We start from the raw sequence: 23,647 nt of genomic DNA, 5'->3' as shown, positions 1-23,647 counted from the left end.
CTTTGTGTTGGGGATTTGATGTGGTTGTCTTCTCGTTTTGTCCCTATGAGGGTCTCTTCTCCTAAGTTTAAGCCTCGGTTCATCGGCCCGTACAAGATATTGGAGATTCTTAACCCTGTTTCCTTCCGTTTGGACCTCCCTGCATCCTTTTCTATTCATAACGTTTTTCATCGGTCATTATTGCGCAGGTATGAGGTACCGGGTTGTGCCTTCCGTTGAGCCTCCTGCTCCGGTGTTGGTTGAGGGTGAGTTGGAGTACGTTGTGGAGAAAATCTTAGACTCCCGTGTTTCCAGACGGAGACTCCAGTATCTGGTCAAGTGGAAGGGATACGGCCAGGAGGATAATTCTTGGGTGACTGCCTCTGATGTTCATGCCTCCGATCTGGTTCGTGCCTTTCATAGGGCCCATCCTGATCGCCCTGGTGGTTCTGGTGAGGGTTCGGTGCCCCCTCCTTGAGGGGGGGGTACTGTTGTGAATTTGGATTCTGGGCTCCCCCGGTGGCTACTGGTGGAATTGAACTTGTGTCATCATCTTCTCTGTTCACCTGTTCCCATCAAGATGTGGGAGTCGCTATATAACCTTGCTTCTCTGTTAGTTGCTTGCCGGTCAACCAATGTTATCAGAAGCCTCTCTGTGCTTGTTCCTGCTCCTAGACAACTACTAGATAAGTTGGACTTTTGTCCATGTTTGTTTTTGCATTTTTGTTCCAGTTCACAGCTGTAGTTTCGTTACTGTGTCTGGAAAGCTCTTGTGAACAGGAATTGCCACTCTGGTGTTATGAGTTAATGCCAGAGTCTTAAAGTAATTTCTGGATGGTGTTTTGATAGGGTTTTCAGCTGACCATGAAAGTGTCCTTTCTGTCTTCTGCTATCTAGTAAGTGGACCTCAAATTTTCTAAACCTATTTTCATGCTACGTTTGTTATTTCATCTTAATTCACCGCCAATACATGTGGGGGGCCTCTGTCTCCTTTCGGGGTATTTCTCTAGAGGTGAGCTAGGACTAATATTTTCCTCTGCTAGCATTATTTAGTCCTCCGGCTGGCGCTGGGCATCTAGGGTTAAAACGTAGGAATGCTACCCGGCCACTGCTAGTTGTGCGGTAGGTTTAGTTCATGGTCAGTTCAGTTCCCATCTTCCAAGAGCTAGTTCCTATATATGCTGATGCTATGTTCACTTGCCATTGAGAACATGACAGGTAACCCTACCCCTAACCTCACCTCTAACCGTTTAATGAACATTTTCTGACAGTCATAAGTGCCACGTATTTAAGTGCCACGTGTTTAAGTGCCACGTGTTTCAGTGCCACGTGTTTCAGTGCCACGTGTTTCAGTGCCACGTGTTTCAGTGCCACGATATTTTAGTGCCACGTATTTCAGTGCCACGTACGATAAATACTATAATTACGTGGTTATACGTGGCACTTAAATACGTGGCACTTAAATACGTGGCCACTGAAATATCGTGGCACTTATATACGTATACACGTATATAAACGTATATTTCAGTGCCACGTATTTCAGTGCCACGTATTTCAGGTTAGGGTAGGGTTAGGGGTAGGGGCAGGGTTAGGGGTAGGGTTAGGGTTAGGGTTTTTTGTTTTTTTTCTTGTTTTCTTGTGTTTTTCTATAAAAACGCATGCGTCTAAAAACGCAAGTGTGAAACCAGCCTAAAAGACGCTTTTTATAGCAAAAAAGTTTTTGCGTCTCCACATTTTGAGACCTATAATTTTTCCACATTTTGGTCCACAGAGTCATGTGAGGTCTTGTTTTTTGCGGGACGAGTTGACGTTTTTATTGGTAACATTTTCGGACACGTGACCGTTTTTTATCACTTTTTATTCCGATTTTTGTGAGGCAGAATGACCAAAAACCAGCTATTCATGAATTTCTTTTGGGGGAGGCGTTTATACCGTTCTGCGTTTGGTAAAATGGATAAAGCAGTTTTATTCTTCGGGTCAGAACGATTACAGCGATACCTCATTTATATCACTTTTTTATGTTTTGGCGCTTTTATACGATAAAAACTATTTTATAGAAAAAATAATTATTTTGGTATCGCTTTATTCTCAGGACTATAACTTTTTTATTTTTTTGCTGATGATGCTGTATGGCAGCTCGTTATTTGCGGGACAAGATGACACTTTCAGCGGTACCATGGTTATTTATATCTGTCTTTTTGATCGCGTGTTATTCCACTTTTTGTTCGGCGGTATGGTAATAAAGCGTTGTTTTTTGCCTCGTTTTTTTTTTTTTTTTCTTACGGTGTTTACTGAAGGGGTTAACTAGTGGGCCAGTTTTATAGGTCGGGTCGTTACGGACGCGGCGATACTAAATATGTGTACTTTTATTGTTTTTTTTATTTTATTTAGATAAAGAAATGTATTTATGGGAATAATATATATATATTTTTTTTCATTATTTTGGAATATTTTTTTTTTTTTTTTTTACACATTTGGAAATTTTTTTTTTTACTTTTTTACTTTGCCCCAGGGGGGGACAATACAGATCGGTGATCTGCCAGTTTGCATAGCACTCTGACAGATCACCGATCTGCGAGAAGTGCAGGCTGCTTCACAGTGCCTGCTCTGCAGGACCCGGATCCGCGGCCATCTTGGATCCGGGTCTGGAGCAGGCAGGGAGGGAGGTAAGACCCTCGCAGCAACGCGATCACATCGCGTTGCTCCGGGGGTCTCAGGGAAGCCCGCAGGGAGCCCCCTCCCTGCGCGATGCTTCCCTGCACCGCCGGCACATCGCGATCATGTTTGATCGCGGTGTGCCGGGGGTTAATGTGCCGGGGGCGGTCCGTGACCGCTCCTGGCACATAGTGCCGGATGTCAGCTGCGATATGCAGCTGACACCCGGCCGCGATCGGCCGCGCTCCCCCCGTGAGCGCGGCCGATCGCGTATGACGTACTATCCCGTCGGCGGTCATGGGGGCCCACCCCACCTCGACGGGATAGTACGTCTGATGTTAGGAAGGGGTTAAATATGAGTTTGCTGTATCAAAACATTATCTCCACAAAATACAATAAATTTGGGCTAAAAAATTGTTTGTGCTCAAACCTGGTGGGGAAGGCTTTTTGGTACAATAAATGATGGCGGGTATGTATCTTCCATAGAGCCTGAGTTCACACAATTCTTTCTCAAGAGGAGGCCTGGCACCAACTGTAGTGAACTTGGACATATGGGAGTACCATTTCCATGTAACTGAACGATTGAGCGCATGTTTCTTGGGCACATAAAATGAGAACTGACAATGCACTGGTGATAGAGGAGGGAGTGTGTGGAGCAGACTGGTTACGAGGAAGATGATCAAGAGGAGAGGATGGATATGTGTGTGTGAAATGGCCAGCGTCCCCCCTCCCAACTCGTTCCTACTAGGAGGTGCTCCCTGGGTCCATGTGTGACTACCACTGACAGTGTCCCTACCACTTCAAAACAGATTGGCATTAAAATTGTCATGCCCATCTACTCCATATCATTTTCTGACAATAAAGGCTGACTGACTGAACAGCAATCTAGTCTGAACTGGTGCATAACCAAAAAAGTCTTACATAGCAAATAGATCAATGGCTGCACTCAACTGTACTTAAGCAAGGAAATGTGCGATACATGAAATGTGAATAGCTTAATGGCTTGTGAAATCTATGAAAAAACACATGAGATGCTTAGCACAAGATTTGGCCAAAAAATGTGAGCCCATCCACCAAACATCAAGGTAATCTCAGATCGGATGGGTACCTGACTTGACTGCCTAGTGTGAACACTTACCTATGGCGGGGCATTCACCATGCTGTGATTTTAACTACATCCAAACACAGTTGGTTCTGACCTTCCTATAAATGCAGGCTTTACCATGTAATTAGCCATAGGTAAGTGTTCACACTAGGCAGTCAGGTCAGGTACCCATCCGATCTGAGATTACCTTGATGTTTGGTGGATGGGCTCACATTTTTTGGCCAAATCTTGTGCTAAGCATCTCATGTGTTTTTTCATAGATTTCACAAGCCATTAAGCTATTCACATTTTATGTATCGCACATTTCCTTGCTTAAGTACAGTTGAGTGCAGCCATTGATCTATTTGCTAATAAAGGCTGACTGATCATGTCTTCCAAAATCTCAACTAGAAGAACATTTTTTTGGTGTATTATGTTCCTCAACCTCCAGGGTGCTGTTGGCTAGGGGACTTTGGGACAGAAAAGAAACAGGTGTCATTAACAGATTGGACATTTTGCTCTGCACAACATTAAACGATGTGATGGCTGAGGAGGTAAACCCGGCAGAAACGCTGACTCCAGTTGATGATGTCGCTGTCAGAGGCTACATTATCCTGCTGTGCTTAAGATGAGCAATAGCACACATACGCCATCACATCCTTCACGTTCTCCTCGCTAACCTGACTGCCAGAATTTGTAAAAGAGGCCAAATGTGACTAGTGTTTGGTAATACTGAAGGTTTCTAACAGCACTGCCAGATATTGTTATTTTTTCTATCTCCCTGCCATGGCCGTTGCCTATATTTTGTTTAGGCTTAGCATACGTTTTTTTGCGAAAGTATAAGGTTTTATTTGTTTCTAAGCTTTTCGCAATTTTCAAGTTTTACAATCTTATGCCCTTAAGCAATAGAGATATGTCACACAAAATAGTTAATAACTAACATTTCCCACATGTCTATTTTACATCTGCATCATTTATGAAACATATTTTTTTGCTGGGAAGTTAGAAGGGGTTGATCAGCGATTTCTCATTTTTCCATCAAAATGTACAAAAGCAATTTTTCTTGGACCACCTCACATTTTTAATTGAATTTGAGGGGCCTATGTGACAGAAAATACCCAAAAGTGTCACCATTTTAATAACTGCACCACTCAAAGTGCTCAAAATCACGTTCAAGAAGTTTATTAACCCTGTAGGTGCTTTACAGGAATTAAAGCAATGTAGAAGGAAAAAAATTAACATTTTATTCTTCTTTATAAAATTGTTGGTTTTGACCCAAATTACTTATTTATACAAGGGCAAAAGGAGAAAATGGACCCCAGAATTTGCTGTATCATTTCTCCTGAGTACGCCAATACCCCATATGTAGTGGAAAACTGCTGTTTCGGTGCACGGCAAAGCTTGGAACGGAAGGAGCACCGTTTAACTTTTTGAACAGAAAATTGGCTGGAATCAAGAGTGTTTGCAGAGCCCCTTATGTGCATAAACTGTGGAAACTCCTGATAAGTCAGCTTATTTTGTAAACTATACCCCTCAAGGAACATATTTAAAGGTGTGAGCACCTTGAACCCAGAGGTGCTTCATAGAATTTTCTAATGTTGAGGCTCGAAATTGAAAAAAAATTAACTTATGCCATAAAAGTGTTGGTTTTGCCCCAAATTGTTCATTTTCACAAAAGTAACAGGATAAGATGGACCATACAATTTGTGGTGCAGTTTATTCTGAGCACACTGATACCCAGTATGTGTTGGAAAACTACTGTTTGGGCGCACGCCAGGTCTCGGAAGGAAGGAGCACCAACTGAATTCTGGAGCTCAATTTAGGCTGGAATAGATTGCGGATGCCATGTCACATTTGACGAGCCCCTGACAGATTAAAACAGCAGAAACCCCACAAGTGATTCCATTTTGGAAACTAACACTCTTGAGGAATTCATCTAGGGGTGTAGTGAGCATTTTTATCCTTCAGCTGATTCACAGAATTGAATAACATTAGGCTGAGTAAATGGAAAGTTAACATTTTTTCCACTAAAATTTTCTTTTGGTACAAGTTTTTAATTTTCAAAAGGAATAATAGGAGAAAATGAATGGTGGAATTTGTTGTGTTACTCGTCCTGAGTACGCCGATACCCCATATGTGGTCAAAAACTACTTTTCCGGCACAGTGCAAAGTTCAAAGGGAAGAAGCGCCATATTAGAGTTTAGATCTTACTAGAATGGTTTGCAGGTGCCATGTCACATTGGCAGAGCCCCTGAGGTGCCAGAACAGCAGAAACCCCAATGAAGTCATTTAAGTTTCCAAACTACACACTTGATGAATGCATCTAGGGGCGCAGTGATCATATTGACACCACATGTGCCTCACAGAATTAAAATAACTTTGGGCAGTGAAGAAAGACTAATTACATTTTTACCACTAAAATGTTGTTTCAGCCCCAAGTTTTAAATTTTTATACGGGCTAATAGTAAGAAATGGACCTGACAGTTTGTTTGACTCCACACATAAGACCTCAGGAGTGGACATGGATGTCAGACTTATGTACCATCCTCCAAAACTTTGAGGACTCCACCAAGATGGTGAGCGGCGATGATACAATAATTAGCATCACCATCCCACTTCTCTCTGTTCTGAAATGCTCTCTGCTCACTATCAAAGAAGATGCGTTGCAGTCGGAGATTGATGAGATGGAGCAAGGAACCATACATGGTGAATACACACAGCCCACCCACATCTCATCTCAACGTGGATAGGGTGACAATGAGGAAGAGGAGGAGGAAGAACAGGAGCTACTTTCATGCAATAGATAGTACTACTAGCACAGCTGTCATACCGTCTGTTCAGCATGGATGGCCTGAGGACAGGAAGGAGGAGGACAGAATTTTCAGTCATCCTCTTGGTGAAGACACGGAAGTCTTGCCTGTTAGCAGTCTTGCACACATGGCTGAGTTTATGTTACGTTGCCATTCACGTGACCCTTGCTTTCTCAAAAGTTTGGGTAGCAGTCATTACTGGTTGGTGACACTTCTAGACCCACACTACAAAGAAAACTTTCTATCTCATATTCCAGAGTCAGACAGGTGTACTAAAATGGTGCAGGACCAGAGGGCTCTTGTTGCGGAATTATTTAAAAAATTCCCATCTGAAAACGCTGGCAGCAGACATCACAGTTCGTTGCACAACCAAGGACGACAGGCGAAAGAGACACAACTCCAATCCAGCTCAAGTTCTGGGAGTTTTCTCAGACCCCACATCGTATAGGCCCTGAGGCACGGGGTACTCTCACAAGAAGTGCAAAGTTTTGGAAGATGCTGAGGGAGTACCTTGCTGACCAAACCAAAGTCCTCCGTGATACCTCCATGCCTTATAATTATTGGGTATCCAGGCTGGACACGTGGCATGAACTGGCTATGAATGCCTTGGAGGTCCTGGCCTGCCCTGCCACTAGCATTTTGTCAGAGTGGGTATTAAGTGCCGCTGGGGGAATTATAACTGATAAGCACGTCCGCCTGTCAACTGAAAATGCTGACAGGCTGACTCTTATAAAAATGAACAAGGGATGGATTGTGCCAGATTTCTGTACACCACTGAGCGATATCAGCCAAACATAACCTCCAATACAGTGTCTTTTTTGTTAACGCTATTACCATGCACCTCTTTACACCCAAACATGGGTATACAGTACACTTCGTGATTTCAACTTTTTTTCTGTTGTCATTCTCCTTCTCTTCATCCTCATCACCCACCACTAGGGTTGAGCGACTTTTATTTTTATAGGATCGGGTCGGGTTTCACGAAACCCGACTTTCTCAAAAGTCGGGTCGAGTGAAATCGGCCGATCCTATAAAAATGTCGGGGTCAGCCGAAACACGAAACCCAATGCAGTGCAATGGGATACTATGGTTCCCAGAGTCTGAAGGAGAGGAAACTCTCCTTCAGGCCCTGGGATCCATATTAATGTGTAAAATAAAGAATTAAAATAAAAAATATTGATATACTCACCTCTCCGACGCAGCCTGGACCTTACCACTGGTAACCGGCAGCCTTCTTTGTTTAAAATGAGCGCGTTCAGGGCCTTACATGACGTCACGGCTTGTGATTGGTCGCGGCCGCCCATGTAAACGCCAAGCGACCAATCACAAGCCGTGACGTAATTCTCAGGTCCTAAATTCCTAGAATTAGGAATTTAGGACCTGAAAATTATGTCACGGCTTGTGATTGGTCGCGTGGCGGTCACATGGACGGCCGCGACCAATCACAAGCCGTGACGTCATGTAAGGCCCTGAACGCGCTCATTTTAAGCAAAGAAGGCTGCCGGTTACCAGCTGTAAGGTCCAGGCTGCGTCGGAGAGGTGAGTATATCAATATTTTTTATTTTAATTCTTTATTTTACACTTAAATGTGGATTCTGATACCGATTTCCGATATCGCAAACATATCGGAACTCGGTATCGGAGTTCCGATACCAGATTCAGAAGATCGCCGACCTCATGGCCGACCCCACACAGGGGTCGGGTCGGGTTTCATGAAACCCGACTTTGCCAAAAGTCGGCGACTTCAGAAAATGGCTGACCCATTTCGCTCAACCCTACCCACCACCACTATATCACCATGGTGATCGTAGTCTGTGATGGAACAGCCACGTTATTGTGTTAAAGGGTGTTTTTGATGCCCATAAAAAAAATGTTTACAGTTTTTCTTTTCTTTTTTTCATTGGAATGTTATGTACTTTTTTGGCTGTGCACCCGGAGTGCCCTTGCATGGATGAGTGGGTAGTTATACTGGAGCAGCTTTACAAGGCCCACCGTAAGATGATCGCATAAGGCAGCAGTGTGGGCACGATACTTTTTCTCATTGGACATTGTGTTAAAGGGTGTTTATGATGCCCGTAAAAAATATATTTACACAGCATATTGATGTGTACCCCCCAGGGGCACATTTTTTTTTATGAATCCCTCCTCCACGTTTCATCCTAGGGGGATTGGGGTGCATGCAAATTTGGAGCAGGTCTGGCATTCACTGCATAGCCAAACAGTATGAGAGACCCAGTTCCTAATAATTGGAACTGTAGGGGTTTGTTACGCTGCTTCAACAATGCAATTCTCCACTTTTGGGTCTTCATCCTCAACTCTGAAATTCTCCAATGCAGGTTCTTCAGGCTTAACACTGCAATTCACTGCATAGTCAAACAGTATGGGAGTACCAGCTTCCTAATAATGGGAACTTTGGCGTCATGTGGCCATCCACTGTGTCGGTTCAAAGGGTTATTGGGGTGTAACTTTGGGGCAGGGCAGTCCTTGCATTCAATGCATAGGCTAACATTATGGGAGTAGCAAATTAAGAAAAATGGGAACTTTGGTTTCATGTGGCCTTCCAGGACGTCAGTTTTTTGGGTTATTGGGGTGCATCCAAATTTGGAGCAGGCTTTGCATTCACTTCATGGGCAAATTGTACGGGACTAGAGAAATCATAATAATGGGAACTTTGGTTTCATGTGGCCATGCACCACGTCTCTTCAAATTGTTTTGGTGGTTCCTGTAACTTTGGTGCAGGCCAGACCTTGGATTAAATGCATTGGCAAACAGAATGGGAGACTCACTTCCTAATAATGTGAACTTTGTTGGTTGTCAGCTTCAACAATGCAATTCTCCACTGCCAGTTCTTCAGCCTCTACACTGACATTCTCCAATGCAGGTTCTTCAGGCTCAACACTGCAATTCACTGCATAGGCAAACAGCATGAGAGTACCAACTTTCTAATAATGGGAACGTTGGTTTCATGGGGCCTTCCAGGACGTCTGTTTTTTGGGATACTGGGGTGCGTCCCAAATTGGAGCAGGCCTTGCATTCAATTCATGGGCAAACTGTAGGAAAGTAAAAAAAATGTAATAATGGGAACTTTGGTTTCATGTGGCCATCCACCATGTCTATTCAAACTGTTTTTGGGGTGCGATAAACTTTGGGGCAGACCAGGCCTTGCATTCAATGCATGGGCAAACAGTATGGCAGTACCAAATAAATAAGAATGGGAACTTTGGTTTCATGTGGCCTTCCAGGATGTCTGTTCAATGGGTTATTGAGGTGCGCCTAAATTTGAGTCATGCCTTGCATTCAATGCACAGTCAATAATAGTACAGGAGACACACTGTTTAATAATGGGAACAACAAAGCCCAGCCAGCTGATGGCTCTCTAAGAATAGGGAGGACAAACTGCTGTCCCTTTAAGAAGATTAAAGTCCGCCTAATGGCCCTCCTCCTTTAACAGTCCCACCTTCATAACTGAAACGGGATGTGTCTGATGATGTGTCACACACCACATGGCCAGCTAAGGTTACATAGTTACATAGTTATTAAGGTTGAATGAAGACTTTAAGTCCATCTAGTCCAACCCATAGCCTAACCTAAAATGCTCTAACATGTTGATCCAGAGGAAGAATCCGCGTCTGTTATTATGCTTAAACCTTCTTTCCTCCAGACGTAGAGGATGCCCCCTTGTCCCTGTCTCAGGTCTGTGATTAAAAAGATCATCAGAAAGGTCTTTGTACTGTCCCCTCATATATTTATACATTAACATAAGATCACCCCTTAGTCTTCGTTTTTCCAAACTAAACAGCCCCAAGTGTAATAACCTATCTTGGTATTGCAGACCCCCCAGTCCTCTAATAACCTTGGTCGCTCTTCTCTGCACCCGCTCCAGTTCAGCTATGTCTTTCTTATACACCGGAGACCAGAACTGTGCACAGTATTCTAAGTGTGGTCGCACTAGTGACTTGTATAGAGGTAAAATGATGTTCTCCTCATGAGCATCTATGCCTCTTTTAATGCATCCCATTATTTTATTTGTCTTTGTAGCAGCTGCCTGACACTGGCCACTGAATATGAGTTTGTCATCCACCCATACACCCAGGTCTTTTTCATTGACGGTTTTGCCCAGAGTTTTAGAATTAAGCACATAGTTATACATCTTATTACTTCTACCCAAGTGCATGACCTTACATTTATCCCCATTAAAGCTCATTTGCCATTTATCAGCCCAAGCTTCTAGTTTACATAAATCAGCCTGTAATATAAAATTGTCCTCCTCTGTATTGATTACCCTGCAGAGTTTAGTGTCATCTGCGAATATTGAAATTCTACTCTGAATGCCCCCTACAAGGTCATTAATAAATGTTAAAAAGAAGAGGGCCCAATACTGACCCCTGTGGTACCCCACTGCTAACCGCGACCCAGTCCGAGTGTGCTCCATTAATAACCACCCTTTGTTTCCTATCCCTGAGCCAGCTCTCAACCCACTTACACATATTTTCCCCTATCCCCATTATTCTCATTTTATGTATCAACCTTTTGTGTGGCACCGTTTTAAAAGCTTTTGAAAAGTCCATATACACTACGTCCACTGGGTTCCCTTGGTCCAGTCCGGAACTTACCTCTTCATAGAAGCTGATCAGATTAGTCTGACATGAACGGTCCCTAGTAAACCCGTGCTGATACTGGGTCATGAGGTTATTCCTCCTCAGATACTCCAGTATAGCATCCCTTAGGCCATGTTCACACTTTGCGGTTTGTACCGCGGAACCGCCGCGATTTTGATGCTGCGGGTCCGCAGCAGTTTCCATAGCGTTTACATTAACATGTAAACCCTATGGAAACCGCAAACCGCAGTGCACATGCTGCGGGAAAAAACGCGCAGAAACGCAGCGGTTTACAACCCGCAGCATGTCACTTCTTTGTGCAGAATCGCTGCGATTCTGCACCCATAGGAAAGCATTGAACCGCTTACTTCCCGCATGGGGCTGTGCCCACGTTGCAGGAAGTAAGCGGATAATGTGCGGGTGGTACCCAGGGTGGAGGAGAGGAGACTCTCCTCCAGGCCCTGGGAACCATATTTGGGTGTAAAAAAAAGAATTAAAATAAAAAATAATGCTATACTCACCTCTCAGCGCTGCCCGCGGCGTCCGGTCTGGGTTGATGTGCGAACAGGACCTGCGGTGATGTCGCGGTCACATGACCGTGATGACGCCGCGGTCACATGACCGTGATGTCACGAAGGGTCCTTCTCGGCACAGCATCTTTGGAAGCGGACCGCCGAGTGCAGCGCCGAGGAGATCGGGACGTCAGAGAGGGTGAGTATAGCCAATTTTTTAATTTTAACATTATACTATTGATGCTGCATATTGCTGCACATGCAGCATCAATAGTATAGGCGGAAACCCGCAGCGGAAACCGCGGAACAAACCGCGATAAATCTGCAGGGATAACCGCAGCGGGTTTGCCCTGCAGATTTATCAATTCCGCTGCGGGGGAACCCGCAGAGCACACCGCAAAGTGTGCACATAGCCTTAGAATGCCCTCCAGGATTTTACCCACAGTAGAGGTTAAGCTTACTGGCCTATAATTTCCGAGTTCAGTTTTTGTCCCCTTTTTGAATATTGGCACCACATTTGCTATACGCCAGTCCTGTGGTACAGACCCTGTTATTATGGAGTCTTTAAAGATTAAAAATAATGGTCTATCAATGACTGCACTTAGTTCCTGCAGTACTCGGGGGTGTATCCCATCCGGGCCCGGAGATTTGTCCATTTTAGTGATTTTTAGACGCCGCCGTACTTCCTGCTGGGTTAAGCAGGTGACATTTAATGGGGAATTTTTGTTATCACTGATCATATTGTCGCCATGGGATTTTCTTGTGTTAATACTGATGAAAAAAGTCATTTAGCATATTGGCTTTTTCCTCATCCTCATCCACCATTTCCCCCAGACTATTTTTAAGGGGGCCAACACTTTCATTTTTTAGTTTCTTACTATTTATGTAGTTAAAGAATATTTTGGGATTATTTTTACTCTCTCTGGCAATGAGTCTCTCTGTCTCAATCTTTGCTGCCTTGATTTGCTTTTTACAGAATTTATTTAATTTTCTGTATTTATTTAATGCCTCCTCACTACCTACTTCCTTTAATTCTCTAAATGCTTTCTTTTTGTCACTTATTGCGCCCCTTACAGCTCTATTTAGCCATATTGGTTTCCTCCTATTTCTAGTATGTTTATTCCCATACGGTATATACTGTGCACAGGTCCTATCCAAAATGCTAATAAACGTCTCCCATTTTCTTTGTGTATTTTTATGTCTCAGGATTAGTGTTGAGCGATACCGTCCGATACTTGAAAGTATCGGTATCGGAAAGTATCGGCCAATACCGGCAAAGTATCGGATCTCGCCGATTCCGATACCCATGCAAGTCAATGGGACACCAAGTATCGGACAGTATCCTGATGGTTCCCAGGGTCTGAAGGAGAGGAAACTCTCCTTCAGGCCCTGGGATCCATATTACTGTGTAAAATAAAGAATTAAAATAAAAAATATTGATATACTCACCTGTCCGGAGGCCCCTGGACATCACCGCTGGTAACCGGCAGCCTTCTTTGCTTAAAATGAGCGCGTTCAGCACATTCCATGACGTCACGGCTTCTGATTGGTCGCGTGCCTGCCGCTCATGTGACCGCCAGGCGACCAATAACAAGCCGTGACGTCATTCTCAGGTCCTAAATTCCTAGAATTAGGAATTTAGGACCTGAGAATGACGTCACGGCTTGTGATTGGTCGCCTGGCGGTCACATGAGCGGCACGTGACCAATCAGAAGCCGTGACGTCATGGAAGGTGCTGAACGCGCTCATTTTAAGCAAAGCAGCCTGCCGGTTACTACCAGGGCACGTCAGAGGGTGAGTATATCCCTATTTTTTATTTTAATTCTTTATTTTTTACATGGATATGGATCCCAGGGCCTGAAGGAGAGTTTCCTCTCCTTTAGACCCTGGGAACCATACACTGGGAACTTCCGATTCCCAATACCACAAAAGTATCGGATCTCGGTATCGGAATTCCGATACAGCAAATATCGGCCGATACCCAATACTTGCGGTATCGGAATGCTCAACACTACTCAGGATATCATCCCAGTTAATTGCACCAAGATCCTCTCTTATCCGTTGGAAATTTGCCCTCCTGAAGTTTAGTGTCCTTGTCACCCCCCTACTACCCATCTTATTAAAGAATACATGAAAACTTATTATTTTGTGATCACTATTCCCCAAGTGACCCCCAACCCTTATATTTGATATGCGGTCTGGCCTGTTGGTTAATATTAGGTCTAGCAGTGCCCCCCTTCTTGTTGGGTCCTGAACCAGTTGTGAAAGGTAATTGTCTCTCATAGTTGTCAGACCCCGATCACCTTTACTGGAACTGCAGGTTTCTGTTCCCCAATCTATTTCAGGGTAGTTGAAGTCCCCCATAATAATGACTTCTCCTTGAGTCGCAGCTTCATCTATTTGCTTTACGAGGATATTCTCCATTGCTTCCATTATTTTTGGAGATTTATAACAAACCCCTATCAGTAATTTATTATTTTTTCCCCCTCCCCTTATCTCCACCCACAGAGACTCTACATTTTCATTAGATTCACCTATATTATCACGCCGGATGGGTTTTAAGGACGATTTTACATACAGACACACCCCACCCCATCGCTTATATGTACGGTCATTTCTGAACAGACTATAGCCCTGCAACTTAACAGCCCAGTCATGGCTCTCATCCAGCCATGTCTCAGATATCCCCACCATGTCATAATTATGCTCCAACAACATTAGTTCTACTTTCTCCATGTTGTTGGCAAAGCTTCTGGCATTAGTATACATGCACTTGATGTTCCTCTCTGTACCTCTATTCTTTCTTAAATTATTAACTGTTCTAACCCCACCTTCCATGCCACCCCCAACTTCCTTATTTGTGCCCAGGTCTCTATCTGCACTATCTTCCCCTCCTATAAAATGAATACCCTCCCCCAATCCCTAGTTTAAACACTCCTCCAACCTTCTAGCCATTTTCTCCCCCAGCACAGCTGCACCTTCCCCAGTGAGGTGCAGCCCGTCCCTAGCGTAGAGCCTGTAGCCCACTGAGAAGTTGGCCCAGTTCTGTAGGAACCCAAACCCCTCCTTCCTACACCAATCCTTGAGCCACTTATTAACCTCCCTAATCTCCCGTTGCCTCTCTGGCGTGGCACGTGGTACAGGCAGTACTTTGGAAAATACCACATTGGAGGTCCGTGCTTTAAGCTTGCAGCCTAATTCCCTGAAATCGTCTTTAATGACCTTCCACTTACCTCTAACTTTGTCATTTGTGCCAATGTGCACCATGACCGCTGGGTCCTCACCAGCCTCTCCCAGTAATCTGTCCACCTGATCAGCGATGTGTTGGACTCGAGTGCCAGGTAGGCAGCACACCGTCCAACGATCCCTGTCTTTGTGACAGATTGCCCTATCTGTTCCCCTAATAATTGAGTCCCCCACTACCAGCACCTGTCTGGCCTGCCCTGCTCTCCTATTTCCCCCCTTACTGGAGCAGTCACTCCTCCGGCTTTCAGATGACATCCCTGGCTGCAGCAGTGCTACAACTGTACTGGCACCCCCCTCATCTGCCAACTTAGCAAACTTATTGGGGTGTGCCAGATCAGGACTAGCCTCCCTGACACTCTTCCCTCTACCCCGCTTCCTAACTGTCACCCAGCTTGCTACTTCACTGTCCTGCAGCTCCATCCTACCATTCCCCCCTCATCTATCCCATTGAGCGTCTGCTCAGTGAGCAGAAGACTCCTGTTGTGAATTCCGCTCTTGGGCTCCCTCCGGTGGTTGTAAGTGGCACTTTTGTGAGTTCTGCTCTTGGGCTCCCTCCGGTGGTTGTACAACTGGCCCACCCAGATAACAGACATCTTCTGGGAAACAGGAAGATCCGAAATAAAATCCACCACAGAGTTTACAAAAATCTCCACACCTGACTAAAGGTGTGGAGGGTAAATCTGCTTTCCAGAGCTTCCAGCTTAACTGAATAAATCCATACTGACAAGCTGGACAAGAAAAAACATAGAAAGAGCTGAATGATTAAGTCCACAATATGTGGACAGCAAAAGAACAAGCAAGGACTTATCTTTGCTGAACTGGTAAGAATATCAGGGAAATCCAAGCAGAGATGTGGATCCAACCAGGAACCATTGACAACTGGCCCAGGCTGAAGGATAGAGCCAGGTTAAATAGCCGAGTCAGAAAGACGATCAGTGGAAGCAGCTGCTGACTGCTAAATCCAAGGAGCAGCAGTTCCACTCAAAACCACCGGAGGGAGCCCAAGAGCAGAACTCACAAAAGTGCCACTTACAGCCACCGGAGGGAGCCCAAGAGCGAAATTCACAACAGACTCCTCTCCATATTGTCTATGGAGACAATAACATTTCCCAGTGAATGCAAAAATGAAAAATTCATCAAAAACGCTGCGTGTGAACATAGCTCAAGTGGTGGAGGAACATTTTTGTTTTGGGTTATTTATTTTGCCTAATATACAAGTCGTTACCCTGGAAAGGATGTACCTCAACATATTTCCCAGGAAAATCCATTTTGGTTTCATTTTTGTATGTTTTCATGTGCGCCTGTAAAAGTGGCGTAAGACTCTGACAACATTGTTCACAACAGTGACCTGGGAGTCAGAAATGCTTCTAGGGGTCTTCCCCATTATGTTCCCGTGTAATTTGAGAACTGTTCCCATAGATTTCTGATTCCCGGAAAAGACCTCCGGGGGGAGGGGGGGTGTCACGGCAAAAAAACTCAGGTTTTCTAGGCTTATATTGGGCTCGTTGCTCATGTTGAGCACCCAAGCATTCCAATCTGCTCGACACGAGCAACAAGCACCCGAGCATTTTCTGCTCGCTCATCACTAGTCCTAATATTTCCGGTACCTGAAAAAAACGGTACCGGAGATGTCAGTGACATATACAATTATTACAGTAATGTAATGGTAAACCCACATGTAAGGGTAAACCTCAAACCCTACAGAATCCCCGAACCACACCAGGAGATAATCTGCAAGGAGGTGAAGAGAATGCTGGACCTCGGGGTGATAGAGGAATCAAGAAGTAGCTGGTCAAGTCCCATCGTCCTCGTATCGAAGCCCAATGGCGAGTAGCGATTTTGTAATGACTACTGCAGGCTCAATGAGGTGTCCAGTGTTGACGCGTACCCAATGTCCCGCATGGACGAACTCACATGGGATGTTATATACCTGGTAACGAGAATCAGGCAGTGTCTCTTGGGAGAGCAGGAACTCCAACTGTGCGGGTCAACTGCAGGGGAATCCTGCAGGGAAAGGACTCATATGGGCTGTGTTTTCTTTGTTTTACCTTTATGCCAGCAAGGCTCGGTTTATTTTGCTGAACCCGCCAAGGTTTATGCTATCCACAATAAACCAGCAGGTGATCATCTACCAGAACGTTTCCTCTGTCTACCTGGGAAAGCAGCGGAGTGTGTCAACCCCTCACAACATGTACAGAAAGCTGCACACACACTGTACTAATTGTATATGTCACTGACATCTATATATCTATCTATTCTATGTGTAATAAATAATCTTTATTTTTTATAAATATATTTTTATATCTTTATATAGCGCTAACATATTCCACAGCGCTTTACAGGTTTGCACACATTATCGTCACTGTCCCTGTTACAATCTAAATTCCTTATCAGTATGTCTTTGGAATGTGGGAGGAAACTGGAGTACCCGGAGGAAACCCATGGAAACACGGAGAGAACATACAAACTCTTTGCAGATGTTGTCTTGAGGGCTTGAACCCAGGACTCCAGCGCTGCAAGGCTGCTGTGCTATCAACTGCGCCACCGTGCTGTGTGTATAACCCATATATCTGTATCTATGTGTGTAATCCATCTCTTCTAGACTGTCGGGTCCCGGTGTCATTTTAGAGTACGTGGCTGCTGAATTACCGACTTTTCTTCTATCTATATAATATTTATACATATATCTGTGTGTGTCACTGACATCTATATATCTATGTGTATACTGTATATCTATTCTAACCTGTCACTCTGTGATTTTACTGTATGCAGCACATGAATTGCAGGCTTTTTATCTATCTATCTATTTATCATCTACTTTAAAATACTTTAGTGGCAACACAATTATTACCGATCACAAATCCGAATGTGCCACATTTGTGCCGAATTTGTGTTTGTCGATCGTTTTACAAACATATTAGCACATGTCCTGTCATCACTTCTATCATGGAAATGCCCCTTTGACTAATGTTATCATTCATCCAATAGACTGTATGAGGACATGAGGTCCTGGTGATGGTCGGCCTGGAATCACATGATGACACAATTCCCAGAACACTGCCCCCTATCAGTGGAAATGTGAGAAAATCCAATAATGACACCAAATGCTTGAAGACTTTATCCTGAGCATCAGATTATATAGTTCAATGTATCTTTATACAGAGAATGAGAAGATAAAAGAAACTGTCAGAAAAGAGTAAATGTGTTATAATGTCATATGATGAGAATTGGAAATGGGAAACGCTCAGCCAAACCTCTGTAACCACCGGCTGTAATCTAACACCTGGAAACCGCCAGGATGTTATTTCATTCATCCCTATTTGTGCCTCCATCATTATCAGCTGCTTTATAAGGGGCAGATAGTGAGAGAAAAAGTATTGGTTATTCCGCTGCATTGTGACATCATCTCTTACCTTATATGGAAGCGGGCAGTGATGTCACACAGGTGAGTGATGATGTCACAATAGAGCGGAACCTTAAAAACCCTCCGTTCCATCTCACTGGCTCAGACTTGGTATATGTCTGTCTGCTGACAACACTGTACCTAGATCTTCTCCTTGTGAGATTAGCGATTTACTTGAATAGAGGAAAACTTCTGTATTAGCGAATTAATACTTCTGGATTTTCCTGAAGATCACTGACTGAGGACTTCTACATCTGGAGGTAAGTCTATTTTGTGTTGTTATTTATGAAACTATTATTATTTATTGTTATAGCGCCATTTTTTCCATGGCGTTTTACATGTGAGGAGGGGTATACATAATAAAAACAAGTGCAATAGTCTTGAACAATACAAGTCACAACTGGTACAGGAGGAGAGAGGACCCTGCCTGCGAGGGCTCACAATCTACAAGGGATGGGTGAGAATACAGTAGGTGAGGATAGAGCTGGTCATGCAGGGGTTTGGTCGATCGGTGGTTACTGCAGGTTGTAGGCTTGTCGGAAGAGGTGGGTCTTCAGGTTCTAACTAGAAGCTTTCTTCTCATTATTTTTTCATGTATTCTTGAATTTTGTATGAAAACACTTTTTGCATTTGTTGCCATTTTCTGACACCCGTAGCGGTTTCTTTTTTCGTGATTTGGGGTTGGGTGAAGGATTATTTTTTGCACCCTGAGCTGTCGTTTTTACTGATACCATGATGGGGAACATGCGATGTTTTGATGAGTAACTCGTCCGGCACAAATCACGGCACAATACAACAGAAAAAACATTTTCATGAATATTTTTATTTACAATTCATGAAACAAATCCAGTCCTCAGTGACCGGATATAAGAGTAGGAATGGCCGCGAGAAAACCAGGGAGCAAATATCAGTGTCCAGCAATTTACAGGGGGACGAGGGGAGATTTCCTTTATTAATAAATAGTAGTAATAATAATGGCAGCCAGCGCTCTACTTGTATGGGGCAGGGCGGGCTGCACCAGGGATTATAGCACTGTGTAATATGGCTCCAATGTTTTCTCCTCCCCTTCAGATCTCCCTCCTGACTCTGTCTGGTCCAGGACCACAGAGGGGACGTCAGCTCCTGGCTGTCTGGTCCAGGACCACAGAGGGGACGTCAGTCACCACCTACATAAGCTGAGAAGAGAACGTCAGCGTGCACAGGACCCGCAGAGCCGGACATCTGTAGAGTGAGTATAATGGCGGAGGAGCCACCGCCGGGGTCCATCTTCTTACACTAATTAGATAAGTGGAGGAGGCCGGACCACGGCTGTCGGCACTAACCACTGAGTTAGGCCAGAATTGCACCTGACAACCTCCCGAATTTAACCACTATCATTCGGCTACTTGTTGGCTGATTGTCGGGTGTCTGATGGCCATTAAAGCATTTCTTACTGCTGGAAAATACTGACCAAATACTGAGCATGTGAACGTGGCCTAAAGCTGAAAATTATTTGGTTTAGATCTGAAATAAAACTTGTGTCAGAGTATAATGTAGCCCCCCCCTCATAAAATATGTAGCTCCCCTCATAAAATATAATGCAGCCCCCTCATAGAGTATAATGCATCCCCTCCCATAGAGTATAATGTAGCCCCCTTAAATAAAATAATGTAGCCCCCTCGTAGAATATAATGCAGCCCTCAAATAGAATAATGCAGCCCCCTCATAGAGTAAAATGCAGCCCCTTCATAGGGTATAATGCAGTCCCCTTAAAGAATATAATGTAGCCCCCTCAAATACTATAATGCAGCCCCCCATAGAGTAAAATGCTGCCCCTTCATAGGGTATAATGCAAACTCCCATAGAATATAATGTAGCCCCCTCATATAATATAATGCAGCCCCTCCATAGAATATAATGTAGCCTCTCCATAGAATATAATACAGCCCCACAGTCCTACAGTCTTATGGCCACCAGTACTAACTGATATATATATATATATATATATATATATATATATATATATATATCCCACAATCCTCACCTCTCCTCCTCATTCCCCTGCGGTTCCAGACTCTGCTCCAGTCTCAGCAGCTGCACTGCCATCTGCCCGGCACACAGTATGAGGTGACGTCATCGCGCACCGGCTGTGTCAGAGGCAGAGGGCAATGATGGAGCAGGGAGTATCATCTGATGCCCTCTCCTCTATTATTGCACCTATGATGCGGATACAGTTGAATGCGGCACATGCTGGGGGCAGCAGCGGTGGAGCAGCAGGCGACAGGAGGAAGGAGCCGACTGCTGCGGCTAAAGTCTGTGCCCGCTGCTAAAGAGAAATGAATATTCACTGCTCCCCACGCCCATGGCCAGTCCGACCCGGGCTCTACACACAGAACTGAGGAATAAAATGGTAAAAACTCATCTGTTCCTTATACTACAGGTGGAATAATACTCTACTGCTGGAAGGTTCTCAAAGTTTTACTTGTTGAGCGTTGAAAACTCCAAGTGTAAACTTTGTTCTGGATTAGGAATCTTATTTCCATCGGGAATTCACCAGATATTACTGTAAGTATTCTGAGGTCATAACAAACATTTCCTGCCTAAAAATAAAAGAATAAAATCTGACCGATCTATTGTTCATTTTAGGGTTGATAAACGACTACAGAGCTGAAATCTTGACAAGAAGATCCCTGTCGATTACTAAGATCCCAGCTGAATTCTGTAGCACTACTAGTGACATCACATTTCTTGGATTTACAAGAAGAGTAAAGTAGTTAGAAGGTAACGATACTTTTCTGTAACATTTAAGTCTAAGTTGCAATGTGTGACCATGATGTGAGGAATAGCGCCATTTCCGGCCATTATATGGCTTGTATGGTATTTTGTATTGTTCTACAATTTTCACCCTACAGTCACTATCTCTAATTTGCATTTGTCTTTGAATCAGTGTCTCCCGCAAAAAAAGTATTTTACCTCTTTCCTTAGGCAGCACAGAGCCATGGAGGAAAGTATATATCAGTACTGAGCATTGCAGCTGTGAATCCAGCTCTGGTCTAAGCTAATATACCTGCTAGAATCCTGCAGGACAATGATTCTGTGCTTCCTCCTGGCAGTGCTCCTCCTCTGCCTCCTAACTTGTGAAATCTCTGTGCAGAGCAAGAGGGATTACAGGAGGTTATTCAGAGTTAATGAGCTCAGGAGACGGGAAAGGGGAGGAATTGACCCATAAGAATAGATTAAAGACGATTTCTCTGATATCATATGTTACAAAGTTTCTTATAATCACTTATACTAGTGATTTATACAGTTTGTTGCCGGGCAGTTCCCATGTAAACACTTTCTCGATGTTTTGCGGCTTCATCTTCTCGTCCTTCCATACTACTTATGGTCACTACTTTTTGGCTTTTGCGGTTTATTGTCCTATAACTTTTTTCCATTTGTGGATTATTTTGCAGGACTTCTCGCGCACTGAGTGACTTCTGCGTGTTGCTCTGCGCTGTGAGATCTGCGACTATTGTTCGCCGGAAGAGAACTTTACTGAACACTTTTGAGGAGAAACCATGAGTTCTCGGGAATTGAGGCAGCTGATCATGGACAACATTGCATGGATGAACCGGCCAGAAAACCGAAGTAAGTGAACCTTTACAATGTAAGGGGTGTGTGTGGGGGGATTATACCGGGGTCTTTTTGTCGTCACCCCAGTAACAACAGGTTCCACTCTCTAGTTCTTTCCATAAGAGGAGTTAGAAATATTTCTGCCTGTATACTGGGGACAATGTTAGACGGGGAACTAAACTAATAACTCTGGGTATTGTAGTAGTGACGATCGGTGGGGTCCGGACCCTCAGACCAGCACACATCGCTCACAACAGGGGTCAACATGCTTAGATTATTCTTGGGTGTGTGCAGAGCGGTGTCCCGGCCCAGTAAAAAGTTATAGAGAAATAATAGATAGATAATAGATAGATAATAGATGATAGACACATTTGTACCTGTCATTTATGATATTTTCTGTCATTATAATACATGAGTTTTTCCCTTCAGATCAGAGCCCTGTGATCGGAAGACTCAGGTCGTCTCAGACAAGAGGAGGAAGGATTGAAGATGACAGAGATTATTTACCTTCTCCAGAGAGAAGAAGAAGAGTTAGAGACCCATCTAGGCGCTCAGTACGAGAGGAGACCAGACACAGGAGCCGTTCGCCACATAGGCCGCTACCTGACCGTCCCATCTCTCCTGAGCCTTTACCACCGACCACGCGCCCTGACAATCTCAGGCCTGCGGAAGCTTTACCACCGACCACGCGCCCTGACAATCTCAGGCCTGCGGAGGCTTTACCACCAACCACGCTCCCTGACAATCTCAGGCCTGCGGAAGCTTTACCACCGACCACGCTCCCTGACAATCTCAGGCCTGCAGAGGCTTTACCACCGACCACGCTCCCTGACCGTCACAGTTCTGCTGATGCGTCACTACCGAGCAGCAGCAATAACAGGAGTGGTGGAAATGAAGCGGCAACCACCTCCGGGGCCGATCCTCAGCCAAATTTTATTCCACCATCCGTCGGCACAGATGCTGAGAATCAGGCCGGATTAGATTCAGATGAGGATACAACACCACCGCAGGCTGCACCCCTGCGGAGGAGAGGACGGCGGAGAGGAATGACAAGGATACGGCAAATAGAACGCCTTCCTACCAGGAGCGCCACAGGCCAGGAGGAGATTCCTTCTTGTGCCATATGCCTAGGTGATTATGAAGTAGGTGAGCAGCTTATTGTGCTGCCCTGCCGACATCTTTTTCATCAGAGCTGCATTACACCATGGCTCCGCCAAAACCGCTACTGTCCTTACTGCCGCCAAAACTGTTTCCAACAGAACAGACAGAGAAGAGCATAAATCCCAACATGTGCTCGTGTACCCATCCCCTATATATATTTATTTCCTTTATTAATGATTTTTACTAAATAAAATGTATGTTTTTTATACTTATGAAGTCAGCACTCCATTTTTTCAGTTTTCTATGTTACCAGGAGTTTCTTCGTGTACTGCCATATTGATACATTTATAGAGGAACAGTCACACGATGCAACTACTTTTTACCTATTTATGCATCATTTCCGGAATTTTCTAAACTGCATCGGTGATATGTCCGCCACTGCATTACAGAATCCATTTAGCTCTAGTGGTCCCCATACTTGCCATAATCCGTTCTGCAATTTCTGGGGCAACACCTCTATTAAATCTGTGGACAGTTTGCTCCAATTTCAAATCAAGCACTAAATCTATTGTAATACTTCTAATCTGATTTACTATGCTGCACGTGAGTGTCCATATATATGGGGCTGCATTACACTATAGAGGCTGCCTATGGGGGTGCATTAT

At 44.3% G+C, this 23,647-nt stretch overlaps 1 protein-coding gene across 2 annotated transcripts; it reads left to right on the top strand.

Annotated features, from left to right (window-relative positions):
- Positions 1–18,377: 18,377 nt before the first annotated feature.
- LOC143791250 (uncharacterized) lies at positions 18,378–23,250 on the top strand. Of its 2 annotated transcripts, XM_077279218.1 has the most exons (6): positions 18,378–18,547; positions 19,359–19,515; positions 20,707–20,831; positions 20,913–21,047; positions 21,722–21,896; positions 22,311–23,250. In XM_077279218.1, the coding sequence occupies exons 5-6, from the start codon at positions 21,827–21,829 to the stop codon at positions 23,159–23,161; spliced, it is 921 nt and encodes a 306-aa protein (XP_077135333.1). In that variant the 5' UTR covers positions 18,378–18,547; positions 19,359–19,515; positions 20,707–20,831; positions 20,913–21,047; positions 21,722–21,826; the 3' UTR covers positions 23,162–23,250. The 2 variants fall into 2 exon arrangements, with proteins under 2 accessions (XP_077135333.1, XP_077135334.1); XM_077279219.1 differs by lacking the exon at positions 19,359–19,515.
- Positions 23,251–23,647: the final 397 nt, after the last annotated feature.

The sequence above is a fragment of the Ranitomeya variabilis genome, unplaced genomic scaffold (assembly GCF_051348905.1).
Source record: "Ranitomeya variabilis isolate aRanVar5 unplaced genomic scaffold, aRanVar5.hap1 Scaffold_559, whole genome shotgun sequence".
Lineage (NCBI taxonomy): Eukaryota > Metazoa > Chordata > Amphibia > Anura > Dendrobatidae > Ranitomeya > Ranitomeya variabilis.
This window is presented reverse-complemented; position numbering and strand designations above follow the sequence as displayed.